Source organism: Gallus gallus, chromosome 23 (genome assembly GCF_016699485.2).
Source record: "Gallus gallus isolate bGalGal1 chromosome 23, bGalGal1.mat.broiler.GRCg7b, whole genome shotgun sequence".
Classification (NCBI taxonomy): Eukaryota; Metazoa; Chordata; class Aves; order Galliformes; family Phasianidae; genus Gallus; species Gallus gallus.
The window spans coordinates 4,820,482-4,837,463 of record NC_052554.1 but is presented as its reverse complement, the minus strand read 5'-3'; the positions used below and the strand labels follow the sequence as shown (position 1 = coordinate 4,837,463).

The window sequence follows — 16,982 nt, the reverse complement described above, 5'->3', positions numbered from 1 at the left end:
ACCTCACCCTTCTGTGCTGCGTTCCAGCGGGGATCACCCCACACATCCCTGTGCTTCTCCAACAACCCCACACCTTTCCCCTCCCTCTGCCCCATTGCAGCACAGCTGCAGGAAGCCGGAAGGGACCCATCTGCCCCTGGGGTGCCTTCTGCATTCCCCCTTTTGAAAAAATATGCGTTAATTTGTCTTCCCTATCAATTGATTTTCCAGTTAAAACTGCTCTCTGCCTGCCCTTGATTCACACCCTGCAGGAAAATAAGCCCTATAAAAGAAATGGATCCCCCCGTTGCTTAAGAGACTGAAATTTACTGAAGACTTATGCGTGCCAGTCCCCAAAGGGGGAGAGAGGAAATGATTTGTTCAATTAATTATAAATGTTTTAATTTAAATGGCTAATGTAGAAGATAGTCAGATATAAAACAGCAAACTACTGAAGTGTTTTATGGGTCCTTAAAGACCACTAAGTGCTTGTTCTGATTCTGCTCCGATCACTCCGATGACTTTTCTTCTCGCATTCCGGGTAGGGTGCGATGGGAGGCAGCAGGGAGAGATTTCCTCGTGTGTTTCGCATTCCTCCAGGCGAGCTGTGCTGAATGTTCAGCGATTCCTTTCTTTGGGGCTGGAATTTGCCTTTGGAGAAAAAAAAAAAAAAGAAAGAAAGAAACAAAAGCAAACAGATGCATTCCCCCGCGGTGTGGAAAGGCGACAACACAGAGCGGAGCCCAAGAGATGCTGCCAGGTGAGCGGTGCTGTCCTGCGGCAGCACTACACCTCCTGCACCCCACGTGTTCGGGATGTTCTGACATGGGGCAGCGCTGCCTTTAATTGCAAAGGGACGGGTGACGGCCCTGCCCGTGTCGCTGCGAAGCCCTGTGAGCCTCAGCGATGCTGATCGACGACACGAAGCATTCCCAGCCCACCCTCGGTGCTGTCACAACTATTCCCCGTGGAAGTGCAGAATTATGGGACTTATCATAGGAAGAAATACTGCATGGAAAGAAGGAGTCCCTCGGTGGGGGCTGAGAGGGAGGAGCAGCGCGTGTGTCTGTGCGTGTCCGTGTGGCGGAGCGCGACGCCGCCGCTGCCGGGCTTTGCTTCCCCCTGCATTCTGCTCCCACCGCTCCTTACAGCCTTGCTGGCAGCTCCTTGCAGTTCGTCGGAGCTCTCTGTCCTCACTGTCGTTCCCCTTTATTTTTCCTTCCCGATGACTGCTGCGGTGCTGCTGCTAATTCTCCTCCCCGGTTCCTATTTTGAGGCTGGAAAGGAGCAAACCGGGTGGGGGTGAAGAGGCCATTTAACAATGCGCTGTTTCGATATCTTTCTCCTTTTTCTTTGTCTTCAGGCTGTCCTGCCCTGAAAAGCATTTTCCTGGAGTTCTCAGTCTGCTGACCCCTGAAGCTTCGGAGCTATTACCTAACTAAATGGCTTTGCTTTTCACGCTTCAGCAAAATCTCTTCTTTCCTCTCAGCACAACCCATCTCCTCCCAGGCCACGCAGAAACAATTACAGCAGTAAAAGTCCTCTACAGCCGTAATTATGCTCCTGGCCACGCAGCAGCGCCTTGCGAGGTCCGTGCGTTGGGTGCTGCAGCATCCGCCCTGCTCCCTGCAGGAGGGATTTGGTGTCAGAGAGCACTGAGCCCTTCCTGCTGTGCACCTCCCGTAATGATGTGTGCATCCTTAAGGGGTTGTGCCCACAAATTTCTGGGGCTGAGTCTAGAAAACACAGGGAAAAGCGACCTGTCCTTGAGCTGAGACTGCGGCATCGCGGGCCAAAGGGTGGGAGAGGAGAGAAGCTGCAGGAAAGCAATGGGAAATTGAGTAGTTACGTTTTATGGAGTGAACTGCAGAAAAAAAAAAAAAAGTAGGAACAAGCATTAAGGAGAAAATGGGATTTGAGAAATGATTACTTCGGAGATTATTAAAATGGAAATATTTGTGACAGAGTGCAGAAATTGGCCTCTAAAGGGATGCTCCCCTGAACCTGGCTGTCCTTGTGTGTAGGGAACCGACCTCAGTGTCTGTGTGCGAATGTATGCACTCTTAAATACATGTTTGGGCCTTGTCCTTTAAAAGCACCTTGAAATCCTATCAAGGTGAAACAGTTTTTTTTTCCCCTTATTCTCAATTATTGCTTCAGAGCTGTGACATGGAGCAGAAACATTTGGGGAGGGCGCAGCTTAGCTTGCAGGAAGCTGCCTGGGGCTGCTGCAAAGAACCATGGAGAAGTTTGCTCTCAGACTGCGAGCTCGGGATGTGATGAACTCCGAGTGAGTCCTTGGGAAGCACAGCATGGAGGTGCCAGGGGCAGAGCACCAGGCTGCAGGGAGAGCGTGAGCTGTGACCTGTCTTGTTAGAAAGCAGAACGCCTCTCGCAAATGGATTTCCAATTTCCCATCCACCTGCTTAGCTGAGACAGATTTCTTGCTTTATAATTACTTTTTGGGTACTTACAGGATCTGGTATCCAGGCAACTTGATGCCTCTTAAATCCTCTTGCAAATCTGTTGTGTTGTTTTATTTTTTCTTTTTCCTCTTGATTTTTTAGGTGTCACAAAAACACCAACCACATCCCTAAAGCTTTCTTCCCTGCTGCTTTTCTTCCTGAAGTCTCCTGGCTGGGAGTGATGCTGTGTCATCACCCAGGAGCAATAGGGCTCTGCTCCATGGCTTTGCACAGCGTTAGCAGGAGGTGTCAGCAGCATCCTCCATGCACGAGCAGCAGTGAAGGTCACTCTGGCACTGTTACAAGTGATCAGCCGTCCCCTCCTTCCATTTATTTCATGGGCAAACGAAGGAGGAAGGCAGAGGGAAGCAGCAATAGCATTTGCTGTTGTTTACACAGGCCCCAGCAGTCTCTCCATTATTGTGCAAAGATCGGGGGCAAGTCAATGCACCCCACTGAAGGGTATGCATCAATACGCCTTCAAAGGCTTTGACCTCTGGTGGATGAAGTGTAAGTTAATTAACTTTTGCTTGACACTTCAAGTGCTGGAATCATTTGGAGACCTGCTGGCGGTGTTGCTGCATGGCCCATCCCACCCAGCCCTCACCCCTATGGCTTTTCTCTTCCCCCCCACCAGGGCTGGCAGCTATTGCTTGTGATCCTGGTGGCAACAATTAGGCCATCAATCAATAAACTAATTCTCCCATTTACAGTCATTAGGGACTGTGGATCTAAGCATCTGCTTTTGCTAATGAGTTTAAAAGTTGGCTAAATATGGCAGACCTGCTCTCGTGGAGAAGGAACAACAGGAGTTCGTAGCAGAATTGGACTCTAGTGAAGATGGCATCAATTTTAATTAGCAGCTTCCAGCTAAAGCAGAACACAGAGGGGAGGGGGACAGCCCAGGGCTGACTGCAGAGAGCTTGGAGGGAAGGGCTGTCCTGGCTTTGGTTCTGCACTCAAGGACCTGGCCCGTGGGTACCAATGCTGTGGGTCTGCCTCCTTGCTAAAGGAAGGGGAGGGAAAAAAATAACACATGGAGCCACGCATCTAAATCTTCCCACTTCTGACTTATACTCCTAACTTTGGCAAGTCTTTATATAAACTGAAACTAAGCTTTGGCTGTATTAAATCTTCAGTAGATTAGGACCGCAGTTGCCATCTTCCCTTGAAGGTTAATGAGAGCCACCTGGGAGCTGTGAGCAGCCGGCCCCTGGCTGCTGGGGGTCTGGGTCGGCCCTTCTCAGTCAGAACAAAAAGCAAAGTGGGAAATCTCTGCAGCACAGTTCCAGAAATGTCTCAAAACCAGCACAGCCACGCACAGCTCACTCATTTTGTCCTGCTTTTGTACAACTTTATGATGGCTGAAATGCCCCCAGGCAGCCCAGCTGGGATTTCAGCAGTGCATACAGCAAAGCATGTTAAGGGTTCACCAATGGGTGTCTGCTGGTGGGAAAGGTGATGAGCTCCTCCCAGCAACAGCACTCATGTGCTGCCTCTTAGCTTGGCACTGGGAGGTGCTGCTCCTGCTGGTGCTGCTGTTGCTCCCGATGCTGGTGTTGGTGCTCCTGCTGGTGCTGATGCTGATGCTGATGCTGGTGCTGGTGCTGATGCCAGCTGCAGCCACACATGTGCACTCAGAGCAGAAGCAGAGTTGTTTCCTAAACCAGCGTTCACTTCTCTCTACACAGGCCCACAGAATCTGCCATGAAAGCAAAGCAATGACACAAAGGCAAGTGTATTTTGAAGACAACGCGGAACATCCTGAGCAGCAAACCTTGCAGCTCACCTGCTTACAGCATTGCATCTTCCCTTGGCTCTCAGGGAAGATCTCTTCCTGAGCCTTTACCCCACAAGCTTCTGTGTCCGCACGCGCATTGCAGAGAGCAGCCGATGAGGATGGGGGGGAGGAATGGCCATCCCAGTCTTAGGGGCACTACTTCAGCTCCTTGGAGGAAGATTTGGTTGTTGGCAGTACCTGCAGGAATTTGCTGAACCTGGAAGGTCCTTGCATGGCTGAGGATGGAGCGTGGTGAGCGTCTTTGGTGGCTGCTCCATCACAGATGTGTGCAGCTGTTGGGCAAAGCAGGATGAAGGCATTGGGATCTGGTGGGGATCGGGACCCCCAGCCAACACCCCCCGGTGGGAAAGCACAGCCCAAGTGCTGGGGGGAGCAGCAGAGGCCTCCGCAGCCAACGCTCCTGGTGCTCTTTGTAATACATGTATTAAAAGGGTGATAATAAGCAAATCCGTCAGTTATGCAAATGAGCAGCAATTGCATCTTGAAGAGCATCCCACAGTTTAATTACATCATAATTGCAATGTAACACTTTAATTACCATATGCATCACGAAATCATGAGCGCTGTTTCTCATCTCTTCACTAATATTGCAAATCAAACAGATTGCACGGGGGCTCTGCAAGCAAAGGCACCCAATGAGTCTCCATGCAGCGGTGGTGTGAGGTGCAGGCAGCTTTCCTTAAGTCCCTGCCCAGGGATGGCCACAGCAGCTGCTCTGGAAAAGGGCTGGGGACTGGAAAGTGGTCGTTTTGCTATCAGAAATGGTGTGACCAGCAGGGCTGGGGTGGTGATTGTCTTTCTTCCTTTCAATGAACTCAGAAGTGGAAAATTTGTATTCTTGGTTTGCACCTGCAGGATGGGTGATGCTTCCCTGTGCTGTGCCTCACGGCTGCCCTGAGTTTTGGTGTCTAAACTGTTGAATTGGTTGGATATCAGGGAATTGGGTGTTTGGATCATTTGGGTATTAGCTTTGATATCGGGAAGAATTTCTTCTCTGCAAGAGCAGTGATGCACTGACACGGGGGGTGGAGGCTCACTGCCCCTGGAGGTGTTTGGAACCATGGGGATGTGGCACGTGGGGACATGGTCAGTGGGTGTGGTGGGAGGGGTTGGGGTTGGACCTGGAGATCCGAGAGGTCTTCTCCAACCTCAGTGGTTCTGTGTTTCTATGAATGCTGCTCTTGATCTTCACTTCTCCTCCCAGCGCAGGAAAATGAGTTCCACATTCTCCTTCTCCCCCCTGAGAGGGAAACAATAGCACTTTCTGGAGCACAGCTTTAGCTTAAAACCTGTGAATTTGATTGAAGCTGCTTTATTTCACAGATATTCCAAGTTTGCATGCTTTACTTTTCCTCCCATCCAGCTCCTTCCTTTACCCTGTAAGGGTACAGCTAGCAAGTGACTAAAGAAAAATAACAGATGGGCTCCAACAACAGCCTGAAATTCACAAGTGGAGGCTCAGGGAGGACTGCCCAGCAGCAAAACCTCATCCCCGTGTTGCACAGAAGCTGCAGTGCAGGTGGGCTCTGGCCTTGGTTGCAGTGCTCCCACTCTTCCCTCACACCAGAGCTGCCACCAAGCCATTGCATCGCGGCTGCTCGTGCTACAGACTGCTGGTGTGCTTTGCCGTGAGCTGGCAGTGATTTAAAGTCATCTTGTGCTAATCCATATAAATTCTTTTAATCGTGGATTTAATCTGTTAAGCACGCAGTAATTAAATTACACGGCAGTCAGAGCCACACCAACGTAATGCACGAGGTGCGCAGCCCCGCGGACAGCAGGGAGAGCTCCGGACAGAGCCCTGTGGCCAACGTGGCCACATGCATCCTTCCTGAGGCCTCAGCCTCTGCTTCCTTGCTGTTCTTCCCCCCTTTCCCTTTCCCAGCCCTCTGAGGTCCTCAGGAGGGCCGGCACCTCCCTGCATGCCACTGCTGCAGCATCGCTCTGGGCAGCAGCCTGAGCTCCTGCACAGCGTTGGCACAGCAATCCGTTCCCACATCTGCAGGTGCTGCAGAAAGAGGAGATGCAGGGAGGAGGAGCAAAAGCCCCAACAGGAGCTGGGACACAGCCTGGAGCACCTCCATGTGCTGGAGGAGACCTGAAGCTCCCACACTATTCGGGCTCTTTGTTCATCCCCTCTGCTCCGCCGTCCTCTTCCCCCCAGCTGGACGGTGCCGTGCGTTCCTGCATGCTGGCACGGATAGAGGAGAATACTGCGGCACGAGGAACACATTAAGAGATTAAACTTTGTGGTGGGAAGGGGGAAGTGGAGATGAACCGCGAGGTGGAGGGATGGCTGACTTTGGGATTGTGACAATTACCGCACTTAATATTTTTTAACGTTAAGAGCCAAACAGGGGCATATATTTAATTCATTAAAACTGTGTGAAGTAGCTCCCTCCATCCCAATGCAGTTAATCGGTGCTCTATGGAGAAGTATCAGGGAATAAGTGTCTCCTAATGAAAGGGTCCCTGTAAGGTCAGCCTGCCGCTTGTTAACTAATCTGAGACTTATTTGTTTTGCAAATTGCTCTCGCATTTTGAACCGCTGTGCTGTAATTTCCATGGCGGGGAAGCAGGAGGGAGTTCATGGGGATGGTTTTGAAGCTGTCGGTCTGTCACTGGGAGGAGGATAAAAAATGCCACGGGGAAGGAATGGAGCTGGTCCAGACTTGCACGACACAGCTGAGGGCAGTGCTGGCACCATCCTGCACCAAACTGGGAGCACTGGGAGCACTGGGAGCTGCCCTGGCCATGTAACTCTCTCTGCTTGGCGGTTCCTTGCACACACAGCAGCGCAGCGATTGGGTGATAGAAATGACCTTTATTTCCAAATATCGTCAGGAAAAAGAAAATACACCCTTTGTTTTAATTTCCCCCCGCAGTAATGTAATGTGGGGAAACCTTTCGGTGAAGCAGCTTTTTTTCTTCTCAAATGTCATGGGAATGGAAGAATTTCAGCAACTGTATTTGTGTGCAAAAGAGGTGGAAGGGGGTTAATCACACTGGTTGCAGGGAGGTGTGAGCCACAGCCAGGAGCTGTGCAGCCCGCTGGACGAGTCAGGAGTGAACTTTCACTGTCTGTTTCTCTGCAGGAGCCTCTGGGGCTGCTTCTGAGTTCCAGCTCTGGGAAGAGCACCTGGGTCCTTCAAAAGAATGAGGCTAATTTCTTGCAGCCACATCGAACTGGCACAAAGAATGTGGTAGGAAGGAGCCTGGGAATGCGAGTGCTCCTCCCATCTAATTAATCACTCGTGGCCTCCTGCTCACCTGGCCAATGCCACCGATGTGGGCTGGGCTGTGTGCCCTGCAGGACACCAGCACCGGGTCCTGTGCCTCTGTCCCTCGACATGCAGGTTTGGTTCGTTCCAGGAGGAGTTGGTCAGAAGTGAAGACATCCAGGTCCAGATGTGCTCTTCCTGCAGCAGATGGGAGCTGGGAGCATCTCCAGGTGCACTTGCTGTCTCCTTGCTCACTCCTCAGGCTTTCTTAGGCCCCAGTACAGCTCTGTTAACATGGCTCCATCAGCACAGACAGACCCAGCCATCTTCTTCCTTCTGCTGAGCTCACAGCACACTGCCTGTCCTGGACGCCAACCTATCCCAAGGGGCCGATCAGGACCTGGCCTCCTGGGGACTCCTTTTCTTCTTGCCTTCAAGGCAGCCCCACTTTCAGCTCACAGAAGGTGCCAGCACCCATGGCTGTGGAGCTGCAGACCCCTGGGGCAAGCGGTGTGCACCTCCTTGCAGGACACGAACTGCAGCCCTGGGGACATCCAGCATCGTAACTCCCGGGTCTCGCTGCTGTATCAGGGTTTGGAACAAAGATGCCCAACCACAAAACACTGACGTCCTCTCCCATGAGAACAGGAGGGGATTTTTAAACCCCACTGACCACAGTTTCCTACTGGCACAACTCTGGAACAAACACAGCCGCAGCACAGCCCCAGCCAGTGAGCTCCAGCGCTTCCTACACTGAGCACGCACCGGCGCTGACCTTCCTTTGCAATAGAGCACCGCGCACTCCACGCGCGCAGCCCCATCTCCATGCGGTGCCCCCAAACTTCAGAGCCACCGCTGTAGGGTCGTGCCCCGGCCCTCGGCGCCGCGGTGCCCCACGTGCCCACCTTCAATGGCAGGCAGAGGAATCGCTTCGCCTTGATCAGGAGGGAGAAGAATAACGAGCGGCAGGCGGTGGCCGGTGGGGTGCGGATGAAAGGCGGCCGGCTCAATTCTTCCCACACCCGGGGCGATCTGCCCCCGCTTTCTTCCTGCCATAATTGCCTGCCACGCCGCAGACGACTGTCGTACTCCACCAAAGCCCGGAGCACGGTGAGGCCAGGACTCGGGGCTCTCTGTCAATGAGCGGGGAGGCAGGGAGGATGCTTTGATCCAGCTCTTCTTCCTCTGCCGCGCTCAAGAATTACTACCAGGCTGCTGTTAGCGTTGCTTCAGGTCCAGCTTCCGCTCGCTCTGTGCGGGACCAACTGAGGGCTCTGCCATTCTGAGAGGGCCCGGGGCAGTGCAGCACATGGGGCTGGTGATGCACCATTGAATCACGGAACCATGCAACATCCTGAGTTGGATGGGACCCATAAGGATCATTGAGTCCAACTCCTGGCTCCACATAGGACCGCCCAAAAATCAGACCATGTGTTTGAGAGCATTGTCCAGACACTTCTTGAATTCTGCCATGAGCACTGCCCTGGGGAGTCTGTTCCATGCCCATGCCCTCTGGTGAGGAACCTTTTCTTAATATCCAACCTGACATGGAAGATGCTCACTGAGCTCCAGGCCAAATCCAGACCCAAACCCAACACCCCTGAGCCTTCAGCAGCACCCAGCATGGCGGTGGTGGCCCTTCAGTGTGGGCAGTCACCACAAGAGCCATGTTGAGCTACTCCATGTATGGATGGTAATTGCCCCAGTAACTAGGGATGGCTCAGAGCCGTAGGCAGTGCTTTGGTGGTGTGTGTCTCCGATCACTGTGGCATCAGAGAGCCCCTGGCTGCTCTGCGCTGCCTCAGCACCAGGAGTTCCAAAGCCAACAGCCACTATGGGGCTCTGACTCCCATGTGGTTTTTCAGATGCTTCTTCTGGCTTTGACTTCATTGATTTGCCACATGTGCAAGTGTAAGGAGGCTCAAAGCTCCAGCAGTGGAAATCCAATACAGAACCCACCTGGAGAGCATGCGCTGCTGGTCAGCAAATTGTGAAGGAATTCAGTATCCTTCAGAGCAAGAAATTATCCTGGAGTGGAAGTAATGACTCTGGCATCCTTACAGGTACAAAAAAAAAATCAACCCAAAATATAAAGGGTGGGTAAGGCTGGAGATTTATCTGGAGCACTAAAAGCCTGCGAGGAGGTAACACCTCCATCTGGATAACTTTAACTGTGGCTTTTCCTTTTACGTGAAGGTGACCTGGTAGCAGCATCCGAAAGAGCTGAAAGGAAAAAAAACCCTTTGGCTAGTGATATTCTGGGGGGCAATTTTCTCCTAATTTTAGGAAATGCCAATATGAAATGGGAATCTGGGAGATCCAGCAGGCAAAAGGTCAGCTTGAACAAATTTCTCAGCCCAGACTAAAACCAGAAAGGGGCAAAACAGTTTGCTAGCTATTTTCCAGGCAGAGCCACGCCAGCTTCAGATGGCGGCTAATTAAAGTGCTGACATTTTAAGGCACGGTGGTGCACAATCTCTTGCTTCGAGCCAAGTCTGGGCCCTTTTCAGAGTTCAGTTCATGAATTTTGCTGCCCAGGGGGCTTGGCAAGCCAAGTGGGGGTGAAGGGGATTTTGGTCTGGTATTTTCTTTAGAGGGTGAGCAAGCTTTCAGCCTTTGGAAGAATGCTATGATGTCTCCCCAACAGCTCTCACCTGGAGCCTGGCCACACTGCTTTGAAGCAGCCCCTTTCTAGAAGGCCAGGGGCCTTTGGAACACCTATGGGAGGGGATCTGAAGGCAGCTGCTGGGCTGTGAGTGGGGCCGGGCCATCTGCCTGCTGCCACTGTGCTGGGGAGATGGGCTGCGAGCACTGGGTCGGCTGGAAGAGAGCGAGCTGCAATCAAGAGGCATATTGTGGCTGTTCGACTTCCTGTGCGATGCATAATTTAGGAGACAAAATGCAAAAGTCAGCTCAGCTCAGCGGGGATTCAGGAGTTGATTTGGGGGAGTGTAGGAGAGGAGATGTTGTCCCTTTGATTGCTCAGTGCGGGAGGAGGCTGACAGGTGATGGGAAGCAGTTGGAAGAGGAAAGAGCCTGACTGCTCCCAGCTGTTGGAAGCAGCGATACCGGCACACGGGGCTCCTGCACAGGGCTGTATGCCTGCTGCCCTCGCCCCACACACAGAGGTTTGTGCAGGCATTGCTGCAGGATGGTGCCCCCAACCACCCCCAGACCCTGGGATGGAAGCGGGGCTGCAAGCAAATGTGTGGGCATCGAGCCCAGAGATGAGATCTGCAGTGGCCCCTCCAGTTCAGGGGCTGCAGTGCACTTGGAGCAGAGAGATCTGGGGTAACATTCCCAATGAAGAGCCTTTGGAAACTAACAGAGCCCCCAGACAGCAGCATTTACACAGAGGGGGGGCAGCAACCGTGCAGGGTCTAACCTGCAGCTCCTTGGAGAATAAATAATGCCAGAATAAATAAATAATGTTAGCTCAGCATCAAAGCACGCAGCACAGCTCCCCAGACAGCCGCGCCGTCGCAAGGTTGGCGCAAGGGCTGGAGGTGAGCTGCCATCCCTGCCCAGGCACAGACATTTTCTGCTCCGTCATCCTGAGTTTTCTGCTCTGCTTTGCCAGATTGTTCCAGGGAAGCTGTCGGCACTGCACGGCGCGTTCTTCCAATGCCATCTAGTGTCTGCACGGGCAGTCCCTGTGCTCTGCACTATGGCACCAGCTCTGATTTATTGCAGAATGCTCTCTGAGGGCCAACAGGCTGCACCGGCTGGTTATTAATGGCAGTACCTGCAGCCTGGGTAACTAACTGGTCGGTGCACGGGTTAGGCTTGATTATTTTTTCTATCACTTCCATTTTGCCATACAAGCCCACCCCGGCAGGATGGATTGTGAGGATGCAATGACACGTCTGGGGTGATTAAAATCCTTCAGCTTTCAGCCACTTGTCTGGGAGCCCCAACATCACCTGAGGCTTAATCACTCAGAAAACTGCTGTCATGTCCTATTGTCACTGTATTGGGAGCATGACCTCTTTCCCATTTAGCTGCCATTTCAAAATAATATGACTTGCCAGGGGACAGGCATGACTCAGGAGGCTGGTAATAGGATATAAAGACTTTGACCTGCGGGTCATCCATCTGAACGCTGCCAAGGTCAGCAGCAAGGGCAGAGATGTTACTGGCATGATGATTATTTTGCCAAAGGACCCAACACAGAAATAACCCGGCGCCTTTGTGGAAACCAGTGGGGTCTGGAGGCTGGGTTAGAATCATAGAATCATTAAGGTTAGAGAAGATCACTAAGATCATCATGTCCAACCATCAGCCCAACCTCCCCGTGCCCACTGCACCATGTCCCTCGGTGCTACAACGTGTTGCTCCCGTTTGGATAGCATCCCAGGCCCCCAGTTCTTCTCCATTTGGGTTTTGGGATCCAATGGCTGTCTGTGGTCCTATTCTTCCCCCACCATCACTGTGCCCTCCTCTCCACTCATCACCATCAGCTGCTGTGATTCAGGTCAGCACTGACCTCTCTTGCATCCTTGGCCACCAGCAACCATGCGGATTGATCTCCTCAGTAGCACACCATCCCATCCAGTCGGTTTGATTCCGTGATTAATTAAGCTCTCTCTAGAAATGAGGTTACTCCCTCCAGCCACACTTACAAATATTAGCAGATTAATGGGAACTGGCCATGTTGGATGGCTGTTACCAGGCTGTGCCCTGGCGTTTGCCATTGCAGAAATGGGGCCACAGCACAGCTGCAAAATGTTGCTCATTGAACCCCTGCACCTTCGTGCCACAGCCCCTCCTCATTAGCACAGTGCCCTCGCCCCACTGCTGCCCCAGGAGGTGCTTTAATTGCTGTTGGTCTCATTAGCAGTGCCCCCTTCTCACGATCCTTCCTTTAATTGCAGGTTCCCTCCTTCCGCAGCTCTGAGCAGAACAGAACCTGCTACATGGGGTGGGAAGCCCGGCTGTCCCATCCCTTCCTGCAGAGCTGGGGCTGCCCCTGTGCTTCCCATGCACTGGGAGGGGTGGGAGCATCACAGCAGCAGGGCTGGGCACAGGGCACGCTGCTGCTCACATTACCTGCAACAGCTCTGGATGCTCGTGTGACTTTCCCAGGAGTTCAGCCAACACCCAGCCTGCTCGGTGTGTTTGGTTTGCACTAATCTGTTTGGTTTTTTAATTGTCTGCAAACAAAGTGCCACCTTCTTTGCATAGCAAACATGTTGGGCAGAGGCAGCGCTGCTGCATGGGGTCATGCCTGCTCTCTGCTCCCAGGACCTGGGCTTCCGAAGCAGAACACAGCCCCTGTTCCCCACCACTGCTCCCCTCCTGCTGGCTGCTGGGGAGCAGAGAACACCACGAGCCTGACGCCGTGCACAGCAGCTCCATCACTGCTCCCAGAGCTCTTTTGCTGTATTTATCCAGCATCAATAATGGGATTCTGCCCTACTAAGCAGCATCTGCATGCAACATCACTGAAAGCAGGAGTGATTCCTGCTGCGTTAGTGTGTAAAAGCCTTTGCAATCATCTTGTGCTATGGACCTGAAGAAGGGTTTTAAATATAAGGCTCTTTAATAAGATGAAAATAGCCTCTCTTCCCAGCATTCTGCCACGGTTTGTGCCGTAGGAGCACTCTGGTCATGTTGGAGATGCTCTTTTGCTGTGGGTTCCCCAGCAGCCCCGATGCAGCGGCCCCTCCTCGCCACCTCAGCTTGACTTTAATAAATAAGAATTAAAAAAATTGAAGCTTTTCAGATGGAAAACCCAGGCAGAAAAAGGACGGCACGGGGGAGCCCCACAAAGCTGGAGAGCTGCACCAGGGCTGGGGGAGAGCTGTCCTCAGTGTGTGCAGCAGGGAAATGGGCACAGCCCCATTCACCCATCTCCCTGCAGAGCTCACTCCGTGGTGTGATTCATGTCAGGAGCTCGGCGAGTGACTCCGAGATGAATGATGCTATATAAATGCAAAGCGTTATTAATATTTCACGTTGTAGTGAAAGTGTGCTAATGGGGCTTTTTTCCTGCAAGACGGAGTGCTGCCATTAACACACCTCTGTGTGCTGACCCGCCTGGGCGAGCTGCTCCCCATGGGCAGCGGTGCAGCCTCCGGCACCTCTGTGCCTCTGCAAGTCTGAACTGCTTGGCAATGGAAGTGGGAGAGGCAGCAGGAAGGATGCATCACCCCGGTGTACCCAAAAAAGGATGATTTGGGCCCCAAAGTGGCAAGCTGGGAGAGCCCCTTTGCATTGCCTCCATCACTAAAGGAGAAACTGGAAACCCCCCCTCCGGTCACAGCTGTCACTCTGATGCTTTAAAAAAAAAAAAGGGCTTGTTTGATTTCAAACTGCAGAACTCTTCCCTGGAGCCATCAGCAAACAGTGGTAATTTACTTTACAGCTGTTTAGATTTGTTTCTCTACATTTATTTTTTTTTTTTTAACACCCAGCGGAATTGCAAATGAAACATCTATTTGCTCTTCAAATGGTGTCAGCCCTACCTGTGCTCTGGCACTGCGTGCAGCACCCAGGCAGCCCCCGCACTGCTGTGGGATGGAGCCCCCATCTGGGCAGGGCTTTGGGGCAGCCCTTGGGGGTCTGAGCAAGAGAAGGTGTGGGGCAGCAGTAGGGACCACATGGTGGGACAGCAGCACCCACTCTGCTGGGACACCCCAAAATCCCCAGGACAGCCAGGCGCCCGGAGCGCATCCCTGCAGCGGTACAGCCCTTCCTGCAATGCGAGCAGAGTGTGACCCAGCACAGGGATCTGCCTCGAAGCCAACCCCTGCTCCCGGGAATCTCCTCCTCACTCCCAGGAGCCCTGCGATGACTCACACCCCGCACACCCTGCCATGCGCTCCTGCCCCGTGAGCACCAACCCGGCCTCTGCGGGACGTCCCCAGGTAAGGGGCAGCCCCGGGTGCTGGGGGCTCTGCTGGTGTGGGATGGGGAACTCTCTCACTGTGGGTGCACGCAGCTGAGCCCCACTCTGCAGTGTGACCGTGCACCCTGGGCTGCTGCTGTCAGCTTGCTTGGGAATGGTAAAAAATGGGCAGTGTTGTGTGTCCCCTGTCCTGCATCCGTGCCTTCAGCCAACCCCATAGGGGCATGCGGGGAGCTCTGGCTCCCACGGGAGGTGTGGGCACAGGGAGCACTGGTAGGGCAGCATAGACTGCACAGAGCAGTGGAGCCTGTGTTGCTTTGCCAGCAAAGGGGAATGTTGTTATTTTGTTGATAAATGAAGTGTTTAAGGAGAGTCGGTCCCAAAAGCAGCGCTGGGAATTGTGTTTATCGGGCTCGATGCGAGCTGGGGTCAAACAGAACTGCTCCGGGTCCTGGGGATGGAACGGGCTGAGCTGATGCCAGCTGGTGATAGTGGGCACTCAGCCCTAGAGCATTGCCTGGGGCTGAGCAGCCCCTCTGAGCCCACTGCATGGTGTCCACTCGCCATGGCACAGTGTGCCATACCACACTGTGCTGTGCCATGCTGTGCCATGCCGTGCTGTGCCATGCTATGCCATGCCGTGCCATGCTATGCCATGCCATGCCACACCAGCTCGCAGGAGCTGCCTGCCCTGGTGTGTGGGCAGCACTGCTGAGTTGATGTCAGGCTCCTCCTGTGCTTTGGGGTGGGAGGAGTGGAGGAGATGTTGGATTCCAGAGATGGGAGAGGACGTGGCGGTGGAGCTGCTGGATGAGTCACACCCCGGCCTGCTCCTGTTTGTTTTGCCAAGCCTGGTAGTGTAAGAAAAAAATAACAACAAATACCTGGGTGATGAGGTGAGAAATGGGGAGGGCGGTGTGGGATGGGGGCAGGCTGAGCCGGGCACAGATCGCGGTGTGCAGTGGCTGGAGGATGCTGCTCCTGAGGCTTTGCCGGGTCCTCAGAGCCCACAGGTGGGGACGGTGTTTGGCAGAGGATACTTCAGTGTGAGAGAAGGGCGCTGGCTGTCCCTGAGGGCACCCAGGTGGGAGCATGGCTCTGTGCCATGGGGCACACAGGTGGGGACCCCCCAGTGCTGCCAGAGACGGCCCCTCACTGTGTCTCCTCTCTTCCCAGAGCAGCTAACAGGACCGGGAGACCATGAACTGGTCGGTGTTCGAGGGGCTGCTCAGTGGGGTCAACAGATACTCCACAGCCTTCGGCCGCATCTGGCTCTCCCTCGTCTTCATCTTCCGCCTTCTGGTCTACGTGGTGGCAGCCGAGCGCGTCTGGAGCGACGACCACAAAGACTTCGACTGCAACACGCGGCAGCCGGGCTGCACCAACGTCTGTTATGACCACTTCTTCCCCATCTCCCACATCCGCCTGTGGGCTCTGCAGCTCATCCTGGTCACCTGTCCCTCCCTGCTGGTCATCATGCACGTGGCTTACCGCCAAGCCAAGGCGCTGCAGCACCGCGCCGAGAGGGGGGACAGCTACCGCTCCCGCTTCCCCAACCCCGGCAAGAAGCGAGGCGGGCTGTGGTGGACGTACCTGTTCAGCCTCATCGTCAAGGCTGGCGTGGACATGGTTTTCCTCTACATCTTCTACCACATCTACAGGAACTACACCCTGCCCCGCTTGGTGAAGTGCCAGCTGCCCCCCTGCCCCAACATCGTGGACTGCTTCATCTCCCGGCCCACTGAGAAGACTATATTCACCCTCTTCATGGTGGTCACCACCTGCATCTGCATCGTGCTCAGCCTGGTAGAGGCCGCCTACCTGATTGGCAAGCGGTGTCGGGAGCGCCTGCAGGCCGGCACTGGGGAGAGCCACTGCCACAGCCATGACTGTGCCGAGTCTGCAAGCACAGGGGGACAGGTGTTCCATGGGGTGGGGTACAAAGCCCCCACAGCCTCCATCCCCAGTGCCTCCATCCCTACAACCTCCATCCCCACTGCCTCCATCCCTACAACCTCCATCCCCACCGCCTCCATCCCTACAACCTCCATCCCCACCACACTGCCCGAGCAGGAGAAGACTCCTTCCTAGGGCTGCTGGAGCACTGTGCCTGCCCGAGATCCTGCTCCAGATGGGACCGTCCCACGACCCCATCTTGGGAGCCCTGGGGTGGCCCAACCATGGAGACGGGACTCGGCCTCTCCTCTCCTCAAGGCAAGGAGGTTCGCATCGTTCTGGTGGATTTGGGGTAAGAGCAGGTGCTGCAGGGCCAGCCATTGGGTACCACAAGGCGGGGGGCAAGCAGCTCTGCGCCATGCACTGAGCCTGTCTCCGCTCAGTGCCTCAGTGGGTCCTGAGTGTATCTTTGCAGCGAATAAATATTTCTGTCTCTAAGTGATGTTCTCCTGCTTTTTGGGCACATCTCATGCCAAGAGGGGCACGAAGGGCTGTGCTGCCCCTGGAAAGGCACAGAGCAGCTCTGGAGCCGGTTGTGAGCGATGCTGCTCTTGGTACAGCAGCCACAGCCACGAAGCAAAAGGGTGAGGAGCCTGCTGTGGGCTGGAGAAAAACACCCGAGCAAAGCAGCCAAATAAAGGAGAGGAAAAACACCCCAGCCATTGATTAAACAATAACATTAAATGGCAGAGTATGATCCCGTTTATTGC

General features: G+C 53.8%; 1 protein-coding gene and 2 long non-coding RNA genes across 9 annotated transcripts in view; 2 read left to right on the top strand and 1 right to left on the bottom strand.

Moving 5' to 3' along the window:
- The window catches only part of LOC121107457, a 120,537-nt gene extending 112,282 nt beyond the window's left edge, over positions 1–8,255 (top strand). Inside the window, exon 4 of the long non-coding RNA XR_005841652.2 lies at positions 7,341–8,255. This is a non-coding gene — a long non-coding RNA (uncharacterized LOC121107457). The remainder of the gene's footprint in view (positions 1–7,340) is intronic.
- On the bottom strand, positions 367–2,306 carry LOC112530213. Its single transcript, XR_003071687.2, has 2 exons — positions 1,129–2,306; positions 367–630 (listed from the first exon to the last, which is right to left on the bottom strand). It is a non-coding gene; the product is annotated as an uncharacterized LOC112530213 (long non-coding RNA).
- A 6,005-nt stretch (positions 8,256–14,260) lies between the features above and the next one.
- Positions 14,261–16,710, top strand: GJB5 (gap junction protein beta 5). 7 transcript variants are annotated; one of them, XM_015297824.4, is made up of 2 exons: positions 14,261–14,335; positions 15,498–16,710. In XM_015297824.4, the coding sequence occupies exon 2, from the start codon at positions 15,517–15,519 to the stop codon at positions 16,405–16,407; it is 891 nt and encodes a 296-aa protein (XP_015153310.1). In that variant the 5' UTR covers positions 14,261–14,335; positions 15,498–15,516; the 3' UTR covers positions 16,408–16,710. The 7 variants fall into 7 exon arrangements, with proteins under 7 accessions (XP_015153310.1, XP_004947839.1, XP_046759541.1 ...); XM_004947782.5 differs by having other exon boundaries at positions 15,493–16,710; XM_046903585.1 differs by lacking the exon at positions 14,261–14,335 and adding an exon at positions 15,073–15,212.
- Positions 16,711–16,982: the final 272 nt, after the last annotated feature.

Coding starts and splice junctions, on each gene's coding strand:
- GJB5 (XM_015297824.4), top strand. CDS start 15,517: ATGAACTGGTCGGTGTTCGAGGGGCTGCTCAGTGGGGTCAACAGATAC.